This window comes from Coturnix japonica, chromosome 31, assembly GCF_054131305.1.
Source record: "Coturnix japonica strain WE chromosome 31, WE-NBRP24, whole genome shotgun sequence".
Lineage (NCBI taxonomy): Eukaryota > Metazoa > Chordata > Aves > Galliformes > Phasianidae > Coturnix > Coturnix japonica.
Genome location: NC_140693.1, coordinates 3,317,044 through 3,340,356, shown reverse-complemented (window position 1 = coordinate 3,340,356; position 23,313 = coordinate 3,317,044). Strand labels below are relative to the sequence as shown.

The following is a 23,313-nucleotide window of genomic DNA, read 5'->3' as shown; positions in this document are numbered from 1 at the left end:
AGTGCAAAAAACTTTTATTCCTAAGCATTCAAAAATGAACAGCATAGGACCTTCTGAAAAAGGGATATTTACATAACAGTTACTTCTATTTACAGTTTAACACAGTGGCTTTTCTCCTTATACCATAAGGTACGCGCTTCACAGCCTTTTGCTTCCTATCCGGAATAGGAAGCAATTTATTGTTTTGGAAGACACCCTGTTCAACGATGGAAGAAACTGTACCTTTCTTTGGAGGTGGCTCTTCCACAGTAGGCTTATCCTCGTCAGTACTGTGCTTTCTTCCCACTTCCAACTCAGTTTTCTCTTGTTTCAGTGCTTTAACTGAAAGCACTGAAAATTGGCTGCTTTCAGTTCCTTTATTAGTGTTCTCTTCTGCCGGTTCTGCTTTAATGGTAGTTAAATGGTAGGTAGTCTTTTCCTGTATTGATATAAGATCAGTTACATTGAAGCTTAACAAAAGGAGCACTTAAGTCTCAGTAATCTTCTGTAGGCAAATATTTACACAAAACCATACAGCTAAAATATTTACCCGGTGACTCTATAGACATCAGTTACAAATCTCAATAGCAGACAGAACAAGTACACCTTCAGATAATGACAAGTGCAATACTCGGTAGAGTATACAAGGGAAAGCAAGAGCCTAGCAGGTTACAAAGTAAAAGACTTGCACACAATCAAGAGTTTACCAGTTTATCAAAGAATTTCCTGTTTCCAAGAAGTCAACAAAATTACAAACATGGTCAAAGAGCAAATGGTCAGCTCTCATACAAGTTCATCACATCACACTTCTGCTAAGCTGCTAAAATCACTTTCATCGTGACAGATATAATCCAACCTTAAAGCTTAGTCAGCTCTGTCACGCATATTTTAGATTGTGTCCTTGACCACAAGTGAAGCTTCCTTACTTACAAGATGACGATTGTTAAGCCATGCTGGCACTGCCAAGGACTGATTATTCATCTTTAGTAGCTTATGAAAAGAAAAGCCTCAGAAGTGTTCAGGCCACACAATCTCATAGTGTGAGTTGGAGCCTTGTTCTTGGAAGAAGTAATAGGTGAGGACATGACTACTCATCACAGTCAGCTTTAATACCATGGAAATACTAAGTTGCAGTGATGCAGACAGTCAAAGATTTAGAAGGGTCAAGTTGCTAAGCTTACAAGGTTAGAGATCTGAGTGACAGAATTAACTATAAATGTTTTCAGAGCTACTTCAGGCTACCAAACATCAAAAAATGAACAAAAACCACCAGAAGTGGTATGCACACATACTTAATCAAGCTAGTCTTCACATATTCAGTAGCTCGCAGTACATTAGTCAGGATAAAGTTTTATGGACTGCATAGAACGTGGAGATATCCTGACCATTCATACTTGTACTTCCAACTCTACTCAACATACTTTTACTGTTGCTCTTCCTCTGATGTAGGAGTGTGAGGCAGGAGTTAGTGGAACACGCTGATATTTTTGTTGTTTGTGTTAACAACAACTACCTTCAGATAAATTTGAATTGTTTACAATTTCAAGCGAGTACCAGCTACATACAGAAAATCAGTTTTCCAAAAATGTGTTGATTACAAGCATAGAATTAGTGTTTTTCTTTTTTTGTATAAGGATACGGAGATGTGTAAAACTCACATAATCTTTTACTTTTTCTTCTAAATGAGATTTTAAGTCTTGTAGCTCTGTAATAATGTCATCTTTCTGCACCTTGATTGAGATTGGAAATAAAAAATAAAAAAAATTCAGTCATCAGTTTCTAATGTAGTGTTAAGTAGCTGAATTACACAATGCATTAAAGGCAAATTCAGTTAAGCTAAGCTCGGTAAGAAATCTATTAATTGAGCCTACTGGAATAGCATTTTAAGCTACCACAAGTTGCTATTAATTAATTAATTAATTAAAACAATTTTACACAACATCTTGATAAAGTTACCTCAGTTGCTTCTTTAAGTTGCTCAACAGACTCATCTAATTTAATCATCTGCATTTCAAAGTCTGTAACACACAGAAAAGGTTGTATTACATAAGTAGCCAATAGATAATTTATTAAGTAATCAATTTTTCCAGATATTCTAATGTTTAGGTAGCTTTTGAACAGATTAATTAATTTGCATGTGGTCTTCACTTATTGGGAGTGATTCAAAAGTTTTCTATATTTCTTGGAATGAAAACATTGCATCAACAAGACATAAAGAAGAGTAGAGATTACAATATAAAAGTAAAAATCAAGATTTAGACATTTAACCCCATACTTACGAAAGCGTAAAGCTGCTAGTTGCAGTTTAAAGGAGAGGGGGAAAAAAGAAAAGAAATAACCAAAAACCGTGGAATTGCTGAACCTGAATATACACAAGGAACAAACTATCATTTATCTACAGGCTATGGTTCCAAAGGTAGAACATCTCCTCTAATTCCTACTCAAACTGGTTATTTCTATTTTATATTAATGAACTATTTCTGTCTTCTACCTTTCACATCGCATAACTCACCTTTGTTCTTCTGCATCAGCTCTTCTTCAGTTTTAAGTAGTTTGGTGTTTTTCTCTGTTAGCTCTTCTTTGGTCTCCATCAGTTCAAAGTTAGTTTTCTCCAGCTGCTTTTCAAACCAGCCAGTATCTTCCTTTGGGTCCCCCAGGGATACAATGGAACTATGTGCTGCCTCAGCTTGCTCTTTAATATCCATGACATCATAATGCACAGAATCAAGAATGCCCTCAGGATCAACACAGGTGTCAGGCACTATGCTATGTTTTCCACCCTGAAACGTAATTTATAATCAGTTAAAACTGGTGAATAGCTGACTACATAATAGCTGTTATTTCTACAGATAGTCTGGATAGCCACTATGAAGACAGCCATACAAGAAGTTTTTAATTTCAGCTTCAAAACCCACCTCACAAATTCACATACAACATGACAGTGATTCATATGGGGGGAAGATAAGTGGCATTCTAGTAACAGCTAATATATTTTATAGTATTTGATGTTTGGTCACTACTTAAACCAGTTTTCAAGAAAGTACAAAAGAGTTATTGCAGACTCCAATCCTGCTTTTAACCTCAAGAGTTTCACTAGGCAAACAATGTACAAGAACTGCCACTTCATGCAGCCATAGATTTCTGCTTTTTTTATGTTTTGACTTTCCAGTTGCATTCAGTGCAACTGATCATCATCTTTTCAGTTCTTTGTCTTGCAGCGCCACATCACCCTCATAGGCTGCTCCCTCTACTTTCACACTTAACCTCTTTCAGATAAGGCCACAATCCAAGGGCACACATCCATCAATTGTGCTTCAAACACAAACTCTCAGCACTTCAAAGTTTTCCATCAAGACTGTAGCACTGATCTGACAGCTTAACTTCTTCAGTGTTATATCATAGCACTCACTCCTACCCATTCCGCTTAACCCCCACTTTCCCACTGAAGCATCTGATGGCCATAACACAGCTTTTCAAACTCTTTACTGCTCCACTTCTTTTGTCAACACTTGAACTGGACAATATTCAAAATTACAACAGCAGCAACATATGGGGTAGCTGGATTTGCTTTCCTACATGGGATCATATTTTGAGAAGAGAGAAAAATTAAGTAAATAGCATAAAATCTCCTCCAGATGTAACAAGTTGCTTCTTGTTAGGTTGAATACTTTTTAGGAATGAGATTTTCAGAAGATGCTTCTGCCCTCACACCCCAAAGAAACACAAAGACCCCAGTAGAGATTTTTAGAAAACTCTGTAGGAAAATTAAGCTCAACTAAAACAATAAATTAAAAAACCTGACTGCTGTATGGAGACAAACACCCAGATTCACTACAGATACTACACAAATAGATTCATATTCTTAGAAGAACAGAATTTTTTCTTTAAATGCAAATCATAAGTACTGATCAACAAAATAGACTACAACATACTCACTTTTTGTGCAATAGCTGAGAATCTTAGCACATTGAGTGTTTCTTCATAGGTTGAAGCACACTGGCTGATGTTTGCTAACATGTGTATCTTCCCTTTTCCACTGAAGAATCCCTGAAGAAAGTGTGTTAACTTACTTTCACTAAACGGTATGTGCTGCTGCACCCTTTGAAGACAAAAACCACAACAAATCCCATTAGCAGAAGTTAACAGCTTCATTTCAATGTGAGAGCTATCCAAGTGGAAGACAACACATTAATAACTGCACTAGTCTTTAAATCATTTTGAGTTGTGGGTTGTTTTGAATTTAATCTTTTTGCTAGTTTGCAGTCAGGTTGTATGATTGTTCCAGCTACTATGCAGCCATTATCTTCTTAGACAACCCACGAGAACATTTAAAACAAAAAGTACATTCAACATCCAGCCTAAGATAGGTCATACAGCCTCACGTTAGCTTAAATTCTCTCTCACCTTTCTCTTTCCCTTACCACATCTGGCAAACTGACCTATCTACTTCTAAGAAAACAGTACCCAACAAAATCAGAGATAACCACTCTCTCAGTATATTGTCTCTAGGAAAGGACAATAGTAAATACTTTGGAAATAAAGAAGCATATACTTATCACAACATCTCTGGTGTTTCCTAAACCAAGGTTAAGCCACTGAATCAAACAGCTGGTGATGTACAGAAAATTAGGAGAGAACTCCTAAAGCGTGACTAAACACACTGTTCTCTAGTGAGGTTACCTGCTGGACTCTTTACAGCTACTGAATTCTGCCAACAGAGCTAAAAGCTTCACATAGCTACGCTCCTGTCACAACACACGTGACCCATAAGTAGCTTTAGTGCAGGAGTGGTAAATGAGTTCTTATTTTAAAGAAAATTACTATCAAAGTCATCACTACATTTCCCCCATATTGTTAAAATTTCAAGTGATCAGGACCAACAAATAAAACAGTTCTGAATAAATCAAAGCACTTTAAGCAGCAGCTAATTTTAAGGAATCCTTCTTCCCTAGAAAGGACAGACAGATAAGAGACTAATCCAGTAGCAAGGCCTATTTTCATCTACTTTTAAGCATAACAGAATTTGAATAGGCTACCAGGCACAGTGTGGCATTTCATGAACACAGAGCTCACCTAATCTTTGGGACAGAAAGACACCTTCAAATGAGAATCAGCAGAGAATTCTGCAATTATATCCAGCTGTGACTGTAAATAAATACTACATTGTTTAAAATACAGAAAGCTCTGTCTGCACTCATTTAGAGCACAACCTCAGACAGAAGTAGCAAGCAGGCTTTCTTCTCTCTGAATTTGGTTAGCTAGATCAGAAAGAATGATGAAGTTGCATCAAGGTTTGGAAAAAAATATATATATATATGTATATATGTAATTATATATATCTATATGTATATATGTAATTATATATATCTATATATAATTTTTCTTTTCCAAATTATATATATATAATATATATATTCTGACCATGTCTCTTGGCTAGGACAAAGCACAGCAATATCCCTGAGGAAAACTGTTACAGCAGAACTAAATGATAAATGCAACTAACTAACAAAGGAGGAAAAGGTCTAACACTTCACACATTTAAAGTGAAAATAGTGAAAACAAATTTTATAATCTCCCCCAGGACTTGTTTGAGAAGGCAAGGCCAGAAAAAAAAAAATAAATCCACAACGCTAATTTGCTTAAGTCTATGATAACACATTCAGAAATTTAGAACTAGAATGGTTTTATTTGAAAAAACAAACAAACAAACAAAAACAACAACAAAAAGAAGGCAAGTTTATAGATCACTTTCTTAGATCATTAAGTCTTCACACATCTGCAGAAGCCTACAGATAGTTTTCACTCATAACATAGTTTCGTACTCTGCATTTTAAACAATAGTTTAAACATTGTACATGATATCTGAAATCTACAACTAGTTTACAGTTTGTACAAGGACTTACTTTGACTGCTGACTGATCTTGAGTGCACTAATACACTTGCTTAGAGTTAGGAGAGATGCATTGATATTTCCACTCTTTCAGTCTGTCACCTTCATTGCACATCTTGGTATTCCTTTCTGAACTAGCAAGATCACACAGTGATAATCTGAAGGCAGATAGGAAAATTAAGTTTTCTTGCCTTTGAATGTACATTGATTATTTATCATTTCCAACACAACCACTCCTCCTAGAGGAACAATTTCTTGAACCCTTTCATGCTTTTTAATGTTGCTTTCCTAGTGAAGTTGCACACTACTTCCTGCCAAACTCTTTTCCAACACAGCTTCCATTTTTCTGCCATATTCTTCCTTCTGAGGATTTAGTTCAGAAGTTGAGTGAGAAGGATAAAGGAACACTGTGTGGAACAGTGGGCACAAGATATAGAACAGCATTACAACTTGATGGTTTAGTACTGCATAATGACAGGAAATGGGGAACCACCACTCATACAGGAGGCTGTATCAGGGAACCTAGTGTCCGTAGCCCAATATCAATACATCAATACTGAAAGTAACTGACAATTTCATCCTAAAAGAAGAAGGGAACTCTGCTCTGAACTTACTCATTGACTCGTGTCACTCGTGGCATTTCAAGGTCTTCAATTCTTAGTACCTTAATTGTAAATATACTGTGGCTAAAAGGAGAAATGAAGCAAGGTCAATAGCCAGAAATACACACATTTTCTAAAATCTGTAACATCTGTTCAAAACACTGCTGGATTTATTCCAGATTCAATTAACAATAATTCTACTAGATGCATTAAACCTTTTAAAGAGACATTCCGTCTTGGTTTATTTTGCTTTTCTTCCCCCTCATGAACCACCATTACTTACATGGAAGAAGGCTTAGTTGTTTTGTTGAGAGTTTTTGATAAAACACTTAGCTTTTGTATGCACTTATCTGCTTGAAGGACTAATCCTTCTAGTTCAAAGCACTAGAATCACAAACTGTCACAAAATATCACATGGAACACTAGATATCAAGCCTTTTTAAAGCCTCTTCCCCGAAAAAAAGCCATAAACAATATTTTCATTCATCCCTCTTCCCCACACTATGTTACACCCAATGTTAGTGAAAGTTTCCCACCTTCAGCTGGAGCAAGTATTTAGCTTTGTGCTTGCAAAACTCTGGTGTTTCTGTCCCAGTTTAAAAAGTCTGAAAGCTTCTTTAGAATCAGAAATCTGAACCCACTGCAAACCTTTCAAAAGAAGGAAAAGTGATTTTTGCAAGCTTTGCTAGCAAAAGAGAAAGTGAACAAGAAATAAGGTATACAAACTAAGAACATTTAGTTAAGACAATAAAATACTTCATTAACTCTGCCTCAAACATACGACAAGCTGATGGCAGATAAGACTAAGATTCTTCCTCCCACAGAAAAGGGCAAGGTATAGTATAGCACAACAGTTTATCCTACCAGTATACTAAAGTATGTTCCATCCAAATTAAGCAAGCAGCCTTAGTACTGAAAGTACAAAAGCTAAGTTCTTAAACTACAGAAGCCGAAAGTTTGTATTCATTGGTGCAGAAGTCAATCTGAGAAGTTTTTTGTTTTAGCTTGTAGTTTTTATTGGGGATGGGTTATCTGGATTCTGTCTGCATTATAACGACTGTATGGCTCTCATTTTCAAGGATGATGAAGGCAGTGGAGTTCACACAGGCTTTATGGGCAAAGTACAGGAATAAGGAGAATACTGTTGAAGATGCAGATACGTACATGTAGCTTGTTGCCTTCACATTCAAGCAGACACTTCTAGAGCTACACTGAACACATTTAAGAGTTTTCTATCTCAGAAGAAACATGTTACACTATTCCATGACAAGCTTGGCAGTTTGCAAAGTATTCTAGTTACCTTTTACGTAAGAATATCCCTTGATGTCTTGAGCAAGGCGAAGTGTCCTTTTTTTTCTGTCATTTGATAAAGGAGCCAGTAAATCATAAAAACATTCATTGTAAATCTCAAAAAATGAAACCCAGAGAACTTCACAAAATCATCTATAGATAATCTGCTAAGTTGGTCTGATCCTTCTGAGAGATTTTCTGCACCTGCAAAGTAGAAAATATTACAAGTCAATGTAGAGACAGTAAAACTAGCTGCATTTAAAAATAAGTAATAGTTAAGCTTACAGCTTAAAACTTTTCCCAGAACATAAACACAGAGAATCCCCACCTCTCATACAAACACCAAGTATCTGGAAGTCAAGACGCGTGCCCTACACATTTGCAAAGACACGCCTGCTATAAAGCTTGCTTTTTCACTTCCAAAACCCAATCTAACATCTATAGTTGGGTTAGAAATATTCAGAACTCTTCAGTCTTTACAATATAGAGAACTGAACTAGTAAGGACACTTTGTTCTGACTTTTTAGGGAAAAAAAAGTATTTAGTGAGTTCTTAAGTGCCCTAAAGGCCTGTCGGAAAACCACTAGGGATCTTATCACAAATCATACTCTTTTTCTTTGTTTTACTTTCACCTCATAAAACCAGGTTATGATAGATGTCCCAGTAGTCTCCTAGCCATTTTATTCCTTCTGTTTTCTGCCCAGATGTCCTGCCCATTATTCCGTTCTGTTACAAATAAAAGCTAAATAATCCTTTTATTATCAGCATTAGCCAAAAAAGCCAGTCGTTGACCTTACAGAAGCTTTTCTAATTGCTACTGTTTAATATAAAACATACCCTTAGAATCAGATGGGGATTTGTCATTAGTGCTGTTGTGATGGTCTACCTACGAAAGAAAACAGAGACTTTAGGATTTATTATTGATGTACAGCACCAATACACCACTGGTTGCTTTTATTTATTTATTTATTTATTTATTTTAAAAGCAGCTGTATTGCTCTACCAGAAAACAATACAGTATAGTTCCAAGGTGCCAACACAAAAATCCTGGCTACACATTTTGACTGGTTTCACCTTACTACTCATTTCTGACAATTCCTTTACTATAAGATCTGATGCATTTCAGCTTCCTGATTCAGAAAGAAAAAGAACAAATAGGGAGAGAATCCCCAACAGGAAAAGGAGTTATTTAATAAGATGATTTTCAATAGCCCATTTATAATCTGCATTTTACCCTTCATGAATCTTGGACTCCTGAAATATTTTTCTTATTGGGATTTTCTTAATTCGGGACTTCCATATCCTATGGCTTATTAGGTCAACTCTCAGAAAAGGAAGTTAAGGTAGAATACTTGATCACTTAATGTAGATAAGCAGCTTATTATTTCTTAACTCAGGCTATCAAAGTGTTACACAAATGAAGTTATGACTAAATTTTGTAAATATAATATTTTTAAGTAGTTTGGTCATAGAAAATACAGAATAGCTCCCAACATGTAGATCTCATGATGTTCATAGATGTATACTCAGTTCCCAGGCTTCAGGTTGTGTTGCTTTTTTATAGAGCACAAAAGTAGAAAGAAATTCTCATCTACTGAAGAGGAGTAATCTCACCTACCAGATACAGTATGCTTAGAAGTAAAACTTTTAACATAGAAGTTTTCATCTACATGACACTCACCCAGATCTGGCTTTGTATAGTCAGCAAAGCTTGTACCTACTTAGCTTATAAGGTCAAGTATTTTACCTAGGAACACGGGTCTTGAAACTAGAGGAGGCACCTATATCACACGACCACATCTTAACTCTCTAATGGAGTAGGATGAGATCAGCATATAGCTGTTCACTGCATTTTCTTTCCACATACTCACTAAACCTAGAACAGTTTTACACATCTTTGGTTCATGTAGAAGACAGGTGTTGTTTTTCCCCGAAATACTTAAAGATCATTGGAGCCAGACTTCATACTCAGCTGTGCTCTTGAAATAATTCAGAAGGAATTTTACTGCCACCTGCCTTTCACACTGTGAAGTCCACACTTAACCACCTCATCAGTAAGATCAAGTTAACATACTCCACAACTAAAATACCCCAGTGTGGTGTAGCACACCACTAATAAGATGCTTCATTCTTTTTCAGCAAGAACAGAAAGACAAATAGAAAACTGTGTGTAAATACAGAACCCTCTTTCATTACAGAATGGAAAGGATAACACTGAACTATCACAAGATGCATGTACTCATCATTTCTTTATAAAGTAGTTTCCTACCTCTTTTGTCAGATGAAGCAACAAATTTTTAAGAGCAATTTCTTCTCTCACTTTGTCATTAGTCAGTTTTACGTAATCTCTCCACCGAATAGGTTTCAGATCCATTTTTGTGTATAGCCTTCCTCCAACAGTTTTAAACAACATATCCATCGTCCTTGGCAAAATACCAACATCATCTTCTGTCCCTGTAAGCAATACACAAAAGAAGGGCCAGGTTACTATTGTAAGCAACATATAAACATAAATGAAGACAAAGATAACTGATTCTAATCTCAAAGTATACACAAAGAATTTAGAGGCCAGTTACAGTCTGAAGCAATGTTTGCAGTGTTACTAGACTGTTCCCTGAAAAATACTGGCTTTAAGCAACAGCTCACATCCCATTCCTTAGACATTACAGGGCATCACTTTAAAACAGCCAGAATATTCTGCATAAGCTTAGCCTTAAGAAGAAAAAATAACCCACAGCAAACTCCCACATTTAACAGACGTGCAGATTTTCAACTGTTTACCAGGCTCCCTTCCCGCTCTGAAACAACCCTGAAATAACAACCAGAGTGATGTCTCTGCTACAACATCCCATTCGTCCCACAAACCCTATTTAGAAATATCTACAAGTCTCATAAAAACTGTTAAAGTAACTCAGCTCCTTTCCCATTGCCTTTTCTTGGAGCACACAACTACCTCCACATCTTGCCTACTTCACGCCTTAGTTTTTCCACTGTCACTAAATACCAAGCAAGCTTCAGTGTTTTAAAGTCAGTCATGAACACAAGAGAGGACAATACGCAGAAGAATTTCTATAGTGCTGTATGGAAGGTGCATAGAAAGATAATTTTTGAACATACTACCCTGTTGATTCTTAATATTTAAGTCCTAAAAAGGTATTACTATGGGAAAGTCTTCAGCTCCACGCATATAAAACTATTGGAAATACATAGTAACAGAACACTAAATAACAGAAATAAGGGGAATTTGTTTCCTGTGAACCCAATCGTTTCATTTGTTATGACAATATTAAACATAAAAAACAACTGCTCCCAGCCAGAAAGGAGATTGATGTATTATTTCTGTACTACTAAAGCTCAGGGAACACAATCTTCTATGCTGCTGTTATTACTAAAATCAGAAATTTGAAAAAAGATTGAAATACCTTGATCAAATGTTTCAGAATGTTTAATTTCTGCCTACAATAAATCAAACAAACTCAGACATACTTTGCCTTCAAATAAAGAACAGCATTTAAGATGCACGCATTTATAGTAGGAACAAAAACCAAAGTTACTGTAGTGTATGCTGTCTTACACACTTGTAAATTTAGTAATATTTGTTATGGAAGAAGACGACTTTTCAAGGCTACTAGTATTCAAAAGAAGGCAACGTACAAGGCCTGTTGAGTAACTAGGTAAGAAGTCATAACATCTCTCTCTTCTAGAAGTAGTTCTCACTTTAAGAAATTAATTCAAGGAAAAAGCATTTCTGCTCATACCTTGGAATGTGTAAGTTTTCCCAGCATTTGTAACGCCATACGTAAAAACAAGGCAATTACATCCTTCTAAGAACTCTTTCACTGGTTGCTTCACAGTACCTTCAAAGAATTCTTCTTGAGTTGCTTCAGGTCCAAACACCTGAATGTTACCAAGAAGCTGGTTAATCTCTTTATTTTGTTTAAGCAATATTTAGGTACTTGTAAGGAGTCAGATACACGTCGATAATTCTAAAGACAGTTAAGAAAAACTTGTTTGCTTTATATGAAGTAACAGAAGACAAGCAACTTTTTCCACAAATAACTTAATATCATTTAAAGACAATTAATTTACCCGTGAAAAGGTGAACTTCTGTGTTGTCTGTCCTAAAGTTTTATTGCTCATTCTTCCCAATGAGCTCTTAGGGGACTTCAGTATGATGCTTGTTGAGTCCTCAAGTGAAACACATCCCTATTACAAGGAAGCACAAGTAATGCAGGCATGAAAAAAGTTTTAAAAGGTCATCTTACAGGAAAGAAAACATATATACTTTAAGGGTTGTTTTTTTGTTTATGATTAAATAAATGCCTTACCTGCGATCCATTTGCTCTCTCCCGTGCCGTAAAGGGTTTAATACGCAGGCAAACTTGTATGCGTCCCCTAGGCTCCAAACTAGACCTCTAAAATTAAAGAGCTGGAAGTTAGAAATCTGACTAGATCCTCTGTTTGATGATTAGCACATTAAAGCAGTATTATTTTCATCATCCTATTGTAACAGACTCATTTGTTAACACAGGAAGTAATAATATTTTACTGTTTTCACAAGTGCTTTGGACCCTGCTAAACTTCTTTGTCAGAGCCTAGAATTTCAGAACAAGTACTACTGCAACACACTCCTGTACTGCATTCAGGCCAACTATGAACAAAAGTACTCCATTATTGTGCTTCTGAGACAATGTTAGCTTCATCCACTGATACCGGTGCTCCTCATAAGGTATCAAAGCAACACCACACATCTTGGTCTAGTCTATGTACAGTCTAAAAGCATAGTGAAGATGATTTTCATCTCCTCTGTAAGATTCTAATGCTTCTTATAAAGAAAAGAATTAAGTTTATTTATTTTTGGAGAAACAAGCTGCCTTTGTGGTCCTGAGGGCCCCTTTTTGTCACCTGTTGGGCATAGCAAGAGAGCTTTTCTTGTACAAATCTATGCCCCGTGTACCTTTCTCCATCCCAAAACCTAGAGTTGTGGTGCAGACACTGGATGCTGACCAGAGCAGTAAAAGAACAGAAGAGGGGAAAAGCAGATACAGGTAAGACACCTAAAAGAAAGGAAAAGAGCAGAAGAGAAGGAAGGATACGGTTAAGAACAAAGGACAGAAGATGGAAAGTGCTATAGAGGATTGGACTGGACATGAGCAGATCAGAGCTACACCAAGGTGTGGCTTCTCCCTGTGTCCCTGTCCACCACTGGCAACATCCCCCAATGACAGGGATGATGCTGCCCCAGCAGCTGATGGGGTTGTGGTCTGGGGTTACGTTCTATGCAGAGCCTCCAGAACCTGCTACAGACCTCCAGTTCCCTGCCACTTCTTTTTTTCAGGTGTCTGCACACAAGGAACAGGTGTTCTCTATGCCCTGCATGCTGGTAATTAGTGTGGGCAATTACTGTGTGGGAATTGGGGGAAGGAAATTCAGGGGTGGGATAGTGAGGAGGAATTGGAGGGGGCTGGGAAATTGTTTGGGTGGGATTGTAGAGATCAGGCATGACTGCTAGGATGGGGGATATTTGGTTGGAAATATTGTCATTTCTATTACTCATTGCTTTGTATAAGTTATTAAATGCTTTATGTTCCCTCTGCTACATCTCTGCTTGCAGTCATTTGTGCAGTGACAAAGGTCCTCAGCTCTACATGCCCACCTCCAAGGTAGGATGGAGCACCACAGATGGCAGTGTTCCACAGCTGCCACCAGCAGCCCCAGCTCATCCCTCCACACCTGAGGTGTGAGTGGCTGTGAGAGGAATGTCTCTGTGGAAGTGCAGCTCATTCCTCCCCTCTGATGGGGGCAGAAGGCATCTGCATTTCCCTCATGGCTCTTATTTCCTGTGTTACTGTGGGAAATGAGCTGAGCCACTGTGCCTCCCTACTATGGCAAGCTCTACAGCTCTGCCACTGTCTTTATACTCAGGTGTTCCTGTGTGTAAAGCTCCACACTTGGACCCTGCAGAGCCCAAAGGCCTCCTTGGCTGCTGTTACTCACCTGGACATTGAGGGTGCTGTGTCTCCAGTCTGTACCTGCTTCCAGGTGTCACTTGCAAGACACTGCGAGTCCACCTGGTTGGAACTGCAGTCAACAAACACAAATGTGAAAGAAATAAGAAAGGATTCTTTCATTTCACAGGCTTTCATCTCCATTGAAAGATGTTCTGCTGTGCATCACAGCTGGGAGCATTTCATATGTGCAAAAAAGGGGGATAGGCCCTGGCTGTGCCCGGCCCCCTTCCGGCCCAGGCCCCAAAGCAGCCCCGACTGTGCTGGGTTCCCCTCTCACCTGGGCCCTGCAGTGGCCTCAGCTGTGCCTGGTCCCCCTCTGCTCTGGGCCCTGAGCTGGCCCCAGCTGTGCCTGGTCCTCCTCCATCCTGGGCCCCAAGGCCCTGCCTCTGCCTGCTCCCCCTCTGCTCTGGGCCCTGAGCTGGCCCTAACTGTGCCAGGCCCCCCTCTGGCACAGGCCCTGCCTCAAGCCCCGCCCCCTGTGGGCAGCAGTGCTAGTGCCTGTTGGTTTTGCTCTCTTCCCTCTTCTTTCCCTGTTCTCTTCACAAATGCTTTCAGATCCCCCAGGATGACGTGCACTGACACTGCTGCCTTCTTCCTGCACAAACTTTCTGGGCAGCTCAGCTTTTTCTACAGAGCAGCGTGCCTTTGGAAGTGCTTGGAGGATGTAAACTAACAGCAAGAGAACACTGAGCTCTTCTGGGTCTTTCTAGGAATGGCAAAGAGACAGGAGAATGTGCTCAGGCTCGAGTGGTTGCTTGTATGCAGAAATCACAGTTGTCAACATCTGTGCTGTTTTGCTGTAGGCAGTAGTGTGTGACAAGAAGCCTACAATTATCAATTTAGTGAACGTAATTAATTGTAACAGTTCCCCTTTCTTCTTCCCTTGACACTTGGGTTATGGAGTTCTCCTATGCTATGTGCCGGTGTAATACCTCTGAGCCACAGCACTGTTGCGTTTAGCAAAGCTCATGGCAACAGGCTTTGGCCAACCTCAGAGCTACATAGATGATGATAAGATATCCGATGATAGGAGGGAAAATGAACAAGCTCCAAGGTAAGTGTTGTTTTTTCCTTCTAGTCAGCACGCCATCGCTAAATCTTCCATGCTGTGACTTTTATCGTGACAGTGATGATCCCTTAACCTCACACCTTTAGCGCAGCACTTTCTGTGGAGATTCCCACCAGTGACAAAGTATTAGTGCCACTTTTCTGCCTGTTTCTTTTTTGTCTGTATTTTCCAGAATGTGGGTATTTCTTTCATTGCCCACAAACACTGCCCAGTGCAGGAGGAGGCAGGGACAAGAGTCAGGAGGAAGGGCAGAATAGTTTCTCTGTTACTGAATGGAATGCCAGTGTTTTCTGCATATGGACTTGCCATAGTGCTTCTTACAAGGCCTAACAGTGGGATGAAATGTGCCCTGAAGCAGGTGTGCTTGCAGGAAGGCAAAAGAGAATTGCAAATATTGCTAAGGGGGGCCAGTAAGATGATCAGAGGGCTGGAGCACCTTTCCTATGAGGACAGGTTGAGGGAACTGGGCTTGTGCTTGGAGAAGAGAAGGTTCCAGGGAAACCTCACTGTGGCCTTCTAGTATTTGAAAGGAGCATATAAACAGGCAGGGGAATGGCTGTTTACAAGGGTGGACAGTGATAGGACAAGGGGAATGGTTTTAAAGTGATACGGGGAAGTTTAGGTTGGATATTAGGTTGATGTTTTTCACACAGAGGGTGGTGACGCACTGGAACAGGTTGCCCAGGGAGGTTGTGGATGCTCCATCCCTGGAGGCATTTCAGGCCAGGCTGGATGTGGCTCTGGGCAGCCTGGTCTGCTGGTTGGAAACCCTGCACACTGTGGTCCTTTTCAACCCAGGCTATTCTATGAGTCTATGGCTGTTTTTAACACCAAAATGCAACTTGGCTTGTAATTGTTTCTAAAATGATCTGGTTCGTCCTGTTTTGAATGCTTTATTTTGGGGGGTTTGCGATGGCTTCGGTGTGGAAACGGCTGCAGCGTGTGGGGAAACGGGCGGCCAAAGTGCGATTCAAAGCGGAGCTGGAGGAAGTGCTGCTCGGGGGGGTGGGGGGGGGGAGTGGTGAGTGAAGACCCCCACCCCCCCATTAAATAACATCAACATATACACAAAAGAAGGGTGGGGGGTTATGGGGGGTGTATAACCCTATATTGTGCTACAGGTGACCACCCCTGTCAGACACTTGTGAACTCCCTGACTCCAGCCCTGCTGCATGCAGGCACCACCTCCCCAATATCCAACAGGGTTGTGAGCCCCAAAACCTTGGGGGGACACTTGGGGTTCTATGGGGACATGAGACCCCAAATCCTTGTGGACACATTGGGGACACCCGGTGGGGATGTGGACCCCAAAACCTTGGGGTGAAGCTGAGGATGTGGACCCCAAAAACCTCACGGGGTGAAGCTGAGGATGTTGGGGATGTGGGCATAGGACCATCCTCCTACAGGACCAGCAGCAGCAGCTCCATTGTGTGACCTGCAGGGAGCTGGAATGGGATGGGGTTGGGGGGGTCACAGGGGTTATGGGATGGGGTTGGGGGGGAGGGGCTCACAGGGGATGTGAGCAGACCCCCGTCCCATAATCAACAACAACCCCCAACCCAAAGCGGGACTGCCCCCGCCATGAGCCCTAAAGGGGCTTTCATCTGACCTGATCCCCCTTTTCCCTACAGACCGCCGCAGACACAGCAAAGGGGCTGCAGCAACAACATCAACAGATTGGACACGTCTGAACAGATTGAACAGATTGGATACGTCCACCCATCCTGTTGGGCCCAGCTCTTCTTGGCTCTCTGTTCCCTCCTGGCCTTGCAGCTGGCAGCTCATCGGCTGCTTTGGGGCTTCAAGCACAGCCCCGATGGGTGGCAGAAGACTGAAAGGACAGAGCGGGAGGGGTCTGCCTGAGTGGCTGATGGCTTTGGGGCCGCATCCCGCCAGCCTGAGCCAGGAGCCTGGGCTGTAATGCAGCCTTCCCCACAGACAGCTGATGGGCTGTCCCATGGCTCTCTGGAGACGTGGAGAGGGACCAGCCCTGTGAACTGGGGGGCTCCTGGCCTCCCCATCCCTCTCTCAGGCAGCCACAAACAAGCAGCGACCCTTTGGCGTTAGGGAATGGGCTCTCGTTGGGTCACCCCCATGCACATCCCAGCCCACAGCCTCCAGCCTCACCTGTAGGCAATGCTCTCCCTCTGCAGAGAGCTCCGTCTCCTTCGCAACTGCCCGCTGTCAACACTTGCAGTGCTCAGGCTTCTGGTGTAGGTTGGAGTCATGTCAAATCTCACTGCAGTTGGGAAGGAAGAGGAGATTCGCCATCAAGCCTTTGGCTCGCTCACTAGCAGCAATCAGGCCTGTTCCCAGAGCCAGCCCTGAAACCATCTCTGTCCCCACTCCTGAGGGTGGATAGTGATAGGACCAGGCCAGGGAGGATGTGACTCTGAGCAGCCTGGTCTGGTGGTTTATGACCCTGCACGCTGTGGTCCTTTTCAACCCAGGCTATTCTATGAATCTATGACTGTATCAGATGAGTCTATGATTGTATCAGACCTCAGGGAAGTCACATGGAAGAGGCAAGCCTTTGAAATTAAGCTTGATTTGCTTTGCCCCTCATACACCTGATCACTGCATCCCTTACTTGGCAAATGGTCTTTCTGTGGGGTGTAGATGAGGAAAGGGAAAGAGGAAAATAAAGCAGCTGCTTTGTCCTAGAGCTCTTGTTTCACTGGGGTGTGGCCCTATTTTCTGAAACTAAAAGACGATGTGTGAAAGAAGGACGGGAAAGGTGCAAGGAGGTTTTGGTTTTGGTGCTGACTCCAGCCTGGTGCTTGCTGCTGGGAAAGGCACACTTGGCTCCAAGGAAGGATGCATGGGTGGAAAGCCAGTGGCCAGGGGTCAGGGATCCCCAGCAATAGAGGGCAACAGCCCAACCAAGAGCTGGGGTGATTTGCTTTTAAACTGCATCCAGTGAAGTCCTGTCCCATTGGTTCTGACATACGTCTCCCCATTCCCTTCCAGTTTGTGCAGAGGTGGCATGAAACAGAGGGCATTGCTTTCTGCCAGACTGCAGGAGCAGAAGCATTTCAGGTGCCTAAATGGTTTGCTTTCCACATTGTGGTTGAAAGGAGTACATATAGAAGGAGGACTTCCATTCTTGGGGTGGATATGCACATGGGAGGCTGCACAGGGAAGGCTCCATCCTGGCCAGTTCAGCCAGCAGCTGTATCCAACTGGCAGAAGCCCCACTCAGTGAGGCCAGCAATGGTCCAAGGGCCTCAAACCCCAGCCCATGAGGCCGGCACTGGCCCTGGGCCATAAAGCCACAGTAAGGGAAGTCAACATCGGCTCTGGAGCCTAAAGCCACAATCAGAGAGGTGAGCACCAGCCTCGGGGCATACAGATGTGCACCCCTATTCCTTCCCACGATCTCCCCTGGGACTCCATTGAGCACTATGAGGCCACATTAGTCTTGACTGGTTTTTAATGAAAATTACAAAACCATGACAGCTGCGCAAGAGTCACCTTCACTTCCCTGTTGTTTGACTTCAGATCACCCCATGGGCTGACCCTGGCGTTGGTTTCCTTAAATTCGGATCTAGGAGGCGTCCACTTCCATTATGATGAAAGCGCAGAAGTCATGCGAGCATTGCTGAGGTCTCAATGGTTGGCACGGTGGGAGGAGCACGTGTCCCACAGGTGGTGAGCAGAGCTGGTGCTCTGGCAAGCGTGCTGCACGCGGAGACTGAGCTCTGTGCATTTCGTGGAACAGATCACCCTGGCAGAGCCTGTCCGAAGGACTGCTGTGCTGTGTTGGTGAGCTGAGCGCAGCTTAGGCTGAACAGGCCCAACAGGTGAGCTGGGTTTGGTGCTGGCTGGCTGCTGGGAGGTGTCTCTACAGACATGAAATGCTAGGCCGGGGAGAAGTCCCCAGCTCCAGCAGTGCCCCTCCACATGGCTGTTCCCAGGGGAAAGAGGTTCTTGTGGAGATTCCAACCCGTGTTTTGGTGAGGATGATGAAACACCATTCATAAGGAAACAGAGCGCAACTTGTGCCTCACTACCACACGGATGGCTGGGTGCAGAGCTCCTGAGGAGATGGAGAAGAGCACTTGCTGACACAAGCCATGGCAGTCAGACACAAGCTGCAGCTAGCGTTGGGACGTTCTTGCAGCCAGCTGATTCCCAGACCTTTTCCTCCACAAGAGACTCAATTGCATGGCAGAACAAAGCTGGGAATATACTTCTCCCATTGACTTTTCTCTTGTGGATGATTTCTGCAGGGTTCCTGTTTGCAGGGAGATTTGGAGGATCGAGGCAGTCTTAGGAAGAGTGAAGCCAGCTCTTTCCAAGAGCAGGGAAAGTTCCTGTGGAGAGAGCTTGTGAGAGAACTTGTGCTTCCTCTGACACTTGAGTGATCATGTCTCAGCAAGGAGACAAGTGCGGATCCAATGCCTGCTCTGTGAGCGGAAAGGTATGGCTGGGTTCCTTTGGCTTGACTTTTCTTCTTTGTTCCCATTTGTAAAGGGAAGGAGTGGAGCAGGGGGAGCCCTGCTGGTCCTTTGGGACCTCAGTAAGCGGTTGGATCCTGAGCTCACTGCTGACAGCCTGGGCTAATGGCACGGGCAGGGCTCAGGCTGTATTTTCCCTTAGAGATCAATGATGTCTCAGCACTCTGATATCCCATCTCTGGCACGATCTGGAAGCTCTCAGCTGCCCGTTCCGACCTGAGTTTCTTCCTTTCTCTCTTCAGAGGCGGCGCAGCTGCCAGACATCCAGCTGCACCTTTCAGCGCGCAGAGGGACACAATGGGGATGGACTGTCTTTACTGCCACGCAAAAGTGAGTTTCTCTTCTGTCTGTAAAACAGGGTCTTTCTTTAGTGGGGGGTGGACACGGGCTAACAGGACAATACTGCTACTGTCATCTGTGAAATCAACACACGATCTCTTCTTTTAGGGACAGAGCCCGTGCGTCCATGCAATGGTGCTGGGCAAGGTGGGAAACGGAAAGCCCATGCAGGTAAGAGCTGTGGTGTGGGTACCTGCCACTAAATAGGGCTGCATGAAGGGGTGCATGTGTGATGGAAGAGTGAAGAAAGCCCACTGCAGATCTGTGCTGACTGCAGAAATGGCACCATGCTGTAGCAGCAAAAAGGAAAATGGTAGGAACTACACTTGGAGAGTTGAAGTTGGTGGTTGGCTGTGCTCAAATCTTCCTCCCAAGAGATGCTCTTCAAGTATTTCTTGTTTCTTTCTGCCAGAAGATGACGCAAGCGGCCTTCCAGCAAAGCGCAGCCTTGCGGCAGGTCTGGGTAGGACTGCAGCCTGTGACGTGGCACCCAAGAGAGGTACAGAGGCACAACAGGCATCGGGGTTTGATTCAATGTCGTTCTAGTCAGGCTTTCTGTCTGTTCTTTCCTGGGAGTGTTGTTGCTGCATGTTGCTTGAGGTCTTTGTCCCTGGGATTTACAAGTACCTTCCCTGTCCAGATTTGAAATGCAAACCCACACTTCACCCAAGATCTGCTGCTGTGAACACTCAAGATGAGATTTCCTAGTATTGTGGCCCATTCTGCAGACTGAAAGTAGCCTTGGGCTCCCTTGAAGTCTAACTGCTTCTCCTTTCTTGATTATAACAGATGTACAATGTGAGCCAAATGGAATGATCTACGTGAAAGCAGTGCAGGAAGTGCTTTCTGGGAGAGATCATCTCCAGGCTGGAGGGCTTCCAGTAACAGCAGGTCCCAGCTCAGGGAGAAGACCTTCCCTGGCTGTGTGCCCCCGCTCTGTCTCCAAGACCCTGGCTGGAGGGAAACGCAAGGGCTTGGACGAAGAGCAACAGGCAGCAGCGCAGTTGCCTGCTAACAAAAGAGCCAGGGGCCAGAGCACCGGCAGTGTGCCGGCCCCAACCCCACCACGGAGCTCCAAGCAAAGAGGTAAGAAGGTGCTGTGGCACCGTCCCGGTGAAGTGCTGTCCTTATCAAACACATTGAGTTTGCTTAGGGCTTGCTTTACCTTTTCCTTCTCTGTGGAGGGGAAAGGAGTTGAAGGCTACAAAGTCCAAAGGCAGCGAGGTGCCAGAATACCTAAACGCATCTCTTTCCATTAACATCATTATGCTCTTCCGTATTTCCCCCTGGAAATGTTACTCACTGAGAGGCTTCCTAGTCCCATTTGCTTTGTCTTTGGACTGCCATTTGTTTTCTCGGCACCCATATTTCTGCAGCTTTGCTGTAGACAAAATGAATTCATTGGTATTCTTGCTTTCCAGCAAGAAGACAACAACAAAAAGAAAGGAAAAGGGAAATGAGAAAGGCTTCTTTGAGAGCTGCACGTGCAGAGGTGAGTCCTTGGTGAACACAGACACGCATTCTCTTGTTGGTCTCAGTGCCTACATCTGTCAGACATAAAAGAGATGGCAAAATCCTGAGAGAAGCGATGGAATAGAAAAATTGTGTGTTTGAGGAAATGACACTGTCAGTGAGAGCTGCCATGGGGAGCTTGGACGCCTTCCTCTGGCTTGAGAACAATGTGGTTGGTAACAGCCAGAAGGTTTTGCTGTGATAAAGAAGCTTGCCATGTTGGGCACTGCAACCTTTGAAACGACCTTCCCATGACAGAGCATGAATCTTACCATAGACAACGTGTCATGGGAAGTAGTGTCAGTGACCTGAATGAAAGGAACATGCTGTTCCACACGGGGCCATTCTGGATGTTTACTGGTCAGGCTTTCTTCATGAGATCTCCCTAGATTGTTTCTGTCCTACTTCTACGCTTGCGTTGTTTCTTTCCAGTTCTTCGCAGAGATGAACAGCCTTGCAGAGATGATGCAGAAGGTGCACATGAAGGACTGAGAGGAAAAGCGTCACAAGGCAGCGGCTGCAGTGCACAGCATTTCAGTTGCAGCCCAACTCAGCATTCCATGTTTTACTACATTCTGGGATTTCTTTTATTTATTTATTTATTTATTTATTTATTTATTTATATTTTTTTATTTTTTTTTCCTTTTTTTTTTTCTTTAATGCATTCAATCAATAAACTATCATAATTACATATTCACAAAGACTGCACAGCCTGATTTGTCCAGTGGCATTCCATGAGCAGCTGCCCGACATTTGGTCCAGAGTAGCATCTACGCATCTTCGGTCCACTATGCATCTTCGGCGCCCACCACAGCCCATCCCAGCACCGTCCTTCCAGGCAGTGCTCCAAGTGCTCCTGCTGTTGCTAGCACTCATAGAGGTTTCCCATGGAGCTCCATGGCACACAGGACCTGGCCCCCGCACACAGCTGTACAACCCCACTCCATTGCACAGCCCTGCACACAAACATGGGCAGCTCCTCTCTTGCACACAGCCACATGCCTGCTCATACTTGTATGACCCCAGCCATTTGAATAACACTGTGCACACACATTGATGTGCAACCCTGTCCTTCTGTCTACCCATGTGCATGGGCATCTATGTGTGCCACCATGCCTCCTTTGCACACCCAGGTGCCCACACAACATTCCATGCCCTTGTACTGATACTTGCTGCTACTCCTTCCCAGGCTGAAGATTCTGCACTTGCTTTTGTTAAACCTCTTCACGTTTATTGGTGCCCAGCTCTCCAGTCTGTCCAGGTCTTGCTGAATGGCAGCACAGACTTCAGGTGTGCCAGCCATTCTTCCCAGCTTTGTATCATAGGCGTACTTACAGAGCATGGACACTATCCCCTCCTCAAGGTCATCAGTGAAGATACTGAACAAGATCAGACACAGCACCAAGCCCTGGGGAACACTGCAGGCCACAGGTCTCCAAATGGACTCTGTGCTGTGATGCCATTATAGAAGGCTGCAGGGTTGGTTGAGCATGACTTTTCCTCGGTGAATCCAAGCTGCATACTGCTGATAAACTTCTTCCTTTCCAATTGCTCGCAGAAGGCATCCAGACCAAACTGTTCCAGCACCTTTCCAGGGACAGAGGTGAAACTGACTGCCGTGCAGTTTACCAGATCCTCCTCCTGCTCCTTTCTGAAGACTGCAGAGTCACAGGCTCTCCTCCAGCTTTCAGGCACTTCTCTTCTCCAAGACCTGTCAAAGATGACAGAGTTTGGCAATTACCTCTGCCAGCTCCCTCCGCACATGTGGATGCATCCCATCAGAGTCTATGGATTTGTGCACACTGATCCCACCCAGATGCTCCCAGATCACCCCGTCCTCACCCAGAGGAAAGCTCTCCATTTCCCAGGCTTTCTCTCTTCCCTCCAGGGTCCAGGAGTCCCAAGGGGCAGTCTTTGAAGTGAAAACCAAAGTAAAGAAGGCGTTCAGCATCTCCACCATCTCAGCATCACCCATTTCCAGGACACCCCCCTTCCCTATTTCCTACCTTTAGGGATGAACCAATCCTGAGCTCCAAAGAAGCGCTATTTAAATACTGCCCAGCTCTCATGGCTAGGAATGGATTTCAAGTAAGACTCATAGTCATAACGTGGTGTTGAGTGACCTGCAGTAAGCATTGTTACTGCTAGAAATGACCTGCAG

General features: G+C 43.1%; 1 protein-coding gene and 1 pseudogene across 6 annotated transcripts in view; one reads left to right on the top strand and one right to left on the bottom strand.

Annotated features, from left to right (window-relative positions):
- Window positions 1-18,237, bottom strand: part of LOC146755637 (kinesin-like protein KIF20B) — a 30,355-nt pseudogene extending 12,118 nt beyond the window's left edge. The window contains exons 1-18 of the transcript XR_014937961.1: window positions 18,192-18,237; window positions 18,040-18,147; window positions 16,969-17,080; window positions 16,485-16,672; window positions 13,759-13,793; window positions 12,090-12,176; window positions 11,851-11,967; window positions 11,520-11,658; window positions 10,031-10,215; window positions 8,599-8,647; window positions 7,772-7,965; window positions 7,008-7,119; window positions 6,484-6,555; window positions 5,883-6,027; window positions 3,916-4,078; window positions 2,492-2,759; window positions 1,936-1,997; window positions 223-418 (exon numbers count right to left, since the gene is read on the bottom strand). The product of XR_014937961.1 is annotated as a kinesin-like protein KIF20B (transcript). The remainder of the gene's footprint in view (window positions 1-222; window positions 419-1,935; window positions 1,998-2,491; window positions 2,760-3,915; window positions 4,079-5,882; window positions 6,028-6,483; window positions 6,556-7,007; window positions 7,120-7,771; window positions 7,966-8,598; window positions 8,648-10,030; window positions 10,216-11,519; window positions 11,659-11,850; window positions 11,968-12,089; window positions 12,177-13,758; window positions 13,794-16,484; window positions 16,673-16,968; window positions 17,081-18,039; window positions 18,148-18,191) is intronic.
- LOC146755636 (zinc finger CCCH domain-containing protein 11A-like) lies at window positions 14,391-21,853 on the top strand. 5 transcript variants are annotated; one of them, XM_085525399.1, is made up of 8 exons: window positions 14,391-17,880; window positions 18,343-19,264; window positions 19,544-19,631; window positions 19,749-19,811; window positions 20,053-20,139; window positions 20,430-20,726; window positions 21,062-21,132; window positions 21,585-21,853. In XM_085525399.1, exons 2-8 carry the CDS (start codon window positions 19,211-19,213, stop codon window positions 21,642-21,644), a joined length of 720 nt encoding a protein of 239 aa, XP_085381525.1. In that variant the 5' UTR covers window positions 14,391-17,880; window positions 18,343-19,210; the 3' UTR covers window positions 21,645-21,853. The 5 variants fall into 5 exon arrangements, with proteins under 5 accessions (XP_085381525.1, XP_085381524.1, XP_085381527.1 ...); XM_085525398.1 differs by having other exon boundaries at window positions 14,391-18,167; XM_085525401.1 differs by having other exon boundaries at window positions 14,391-18,644; window positions 19,074-19,264.
- The last annotated feature ends 1,460 nt before the right edge of the window (window positions 21,854-23,313 follow it).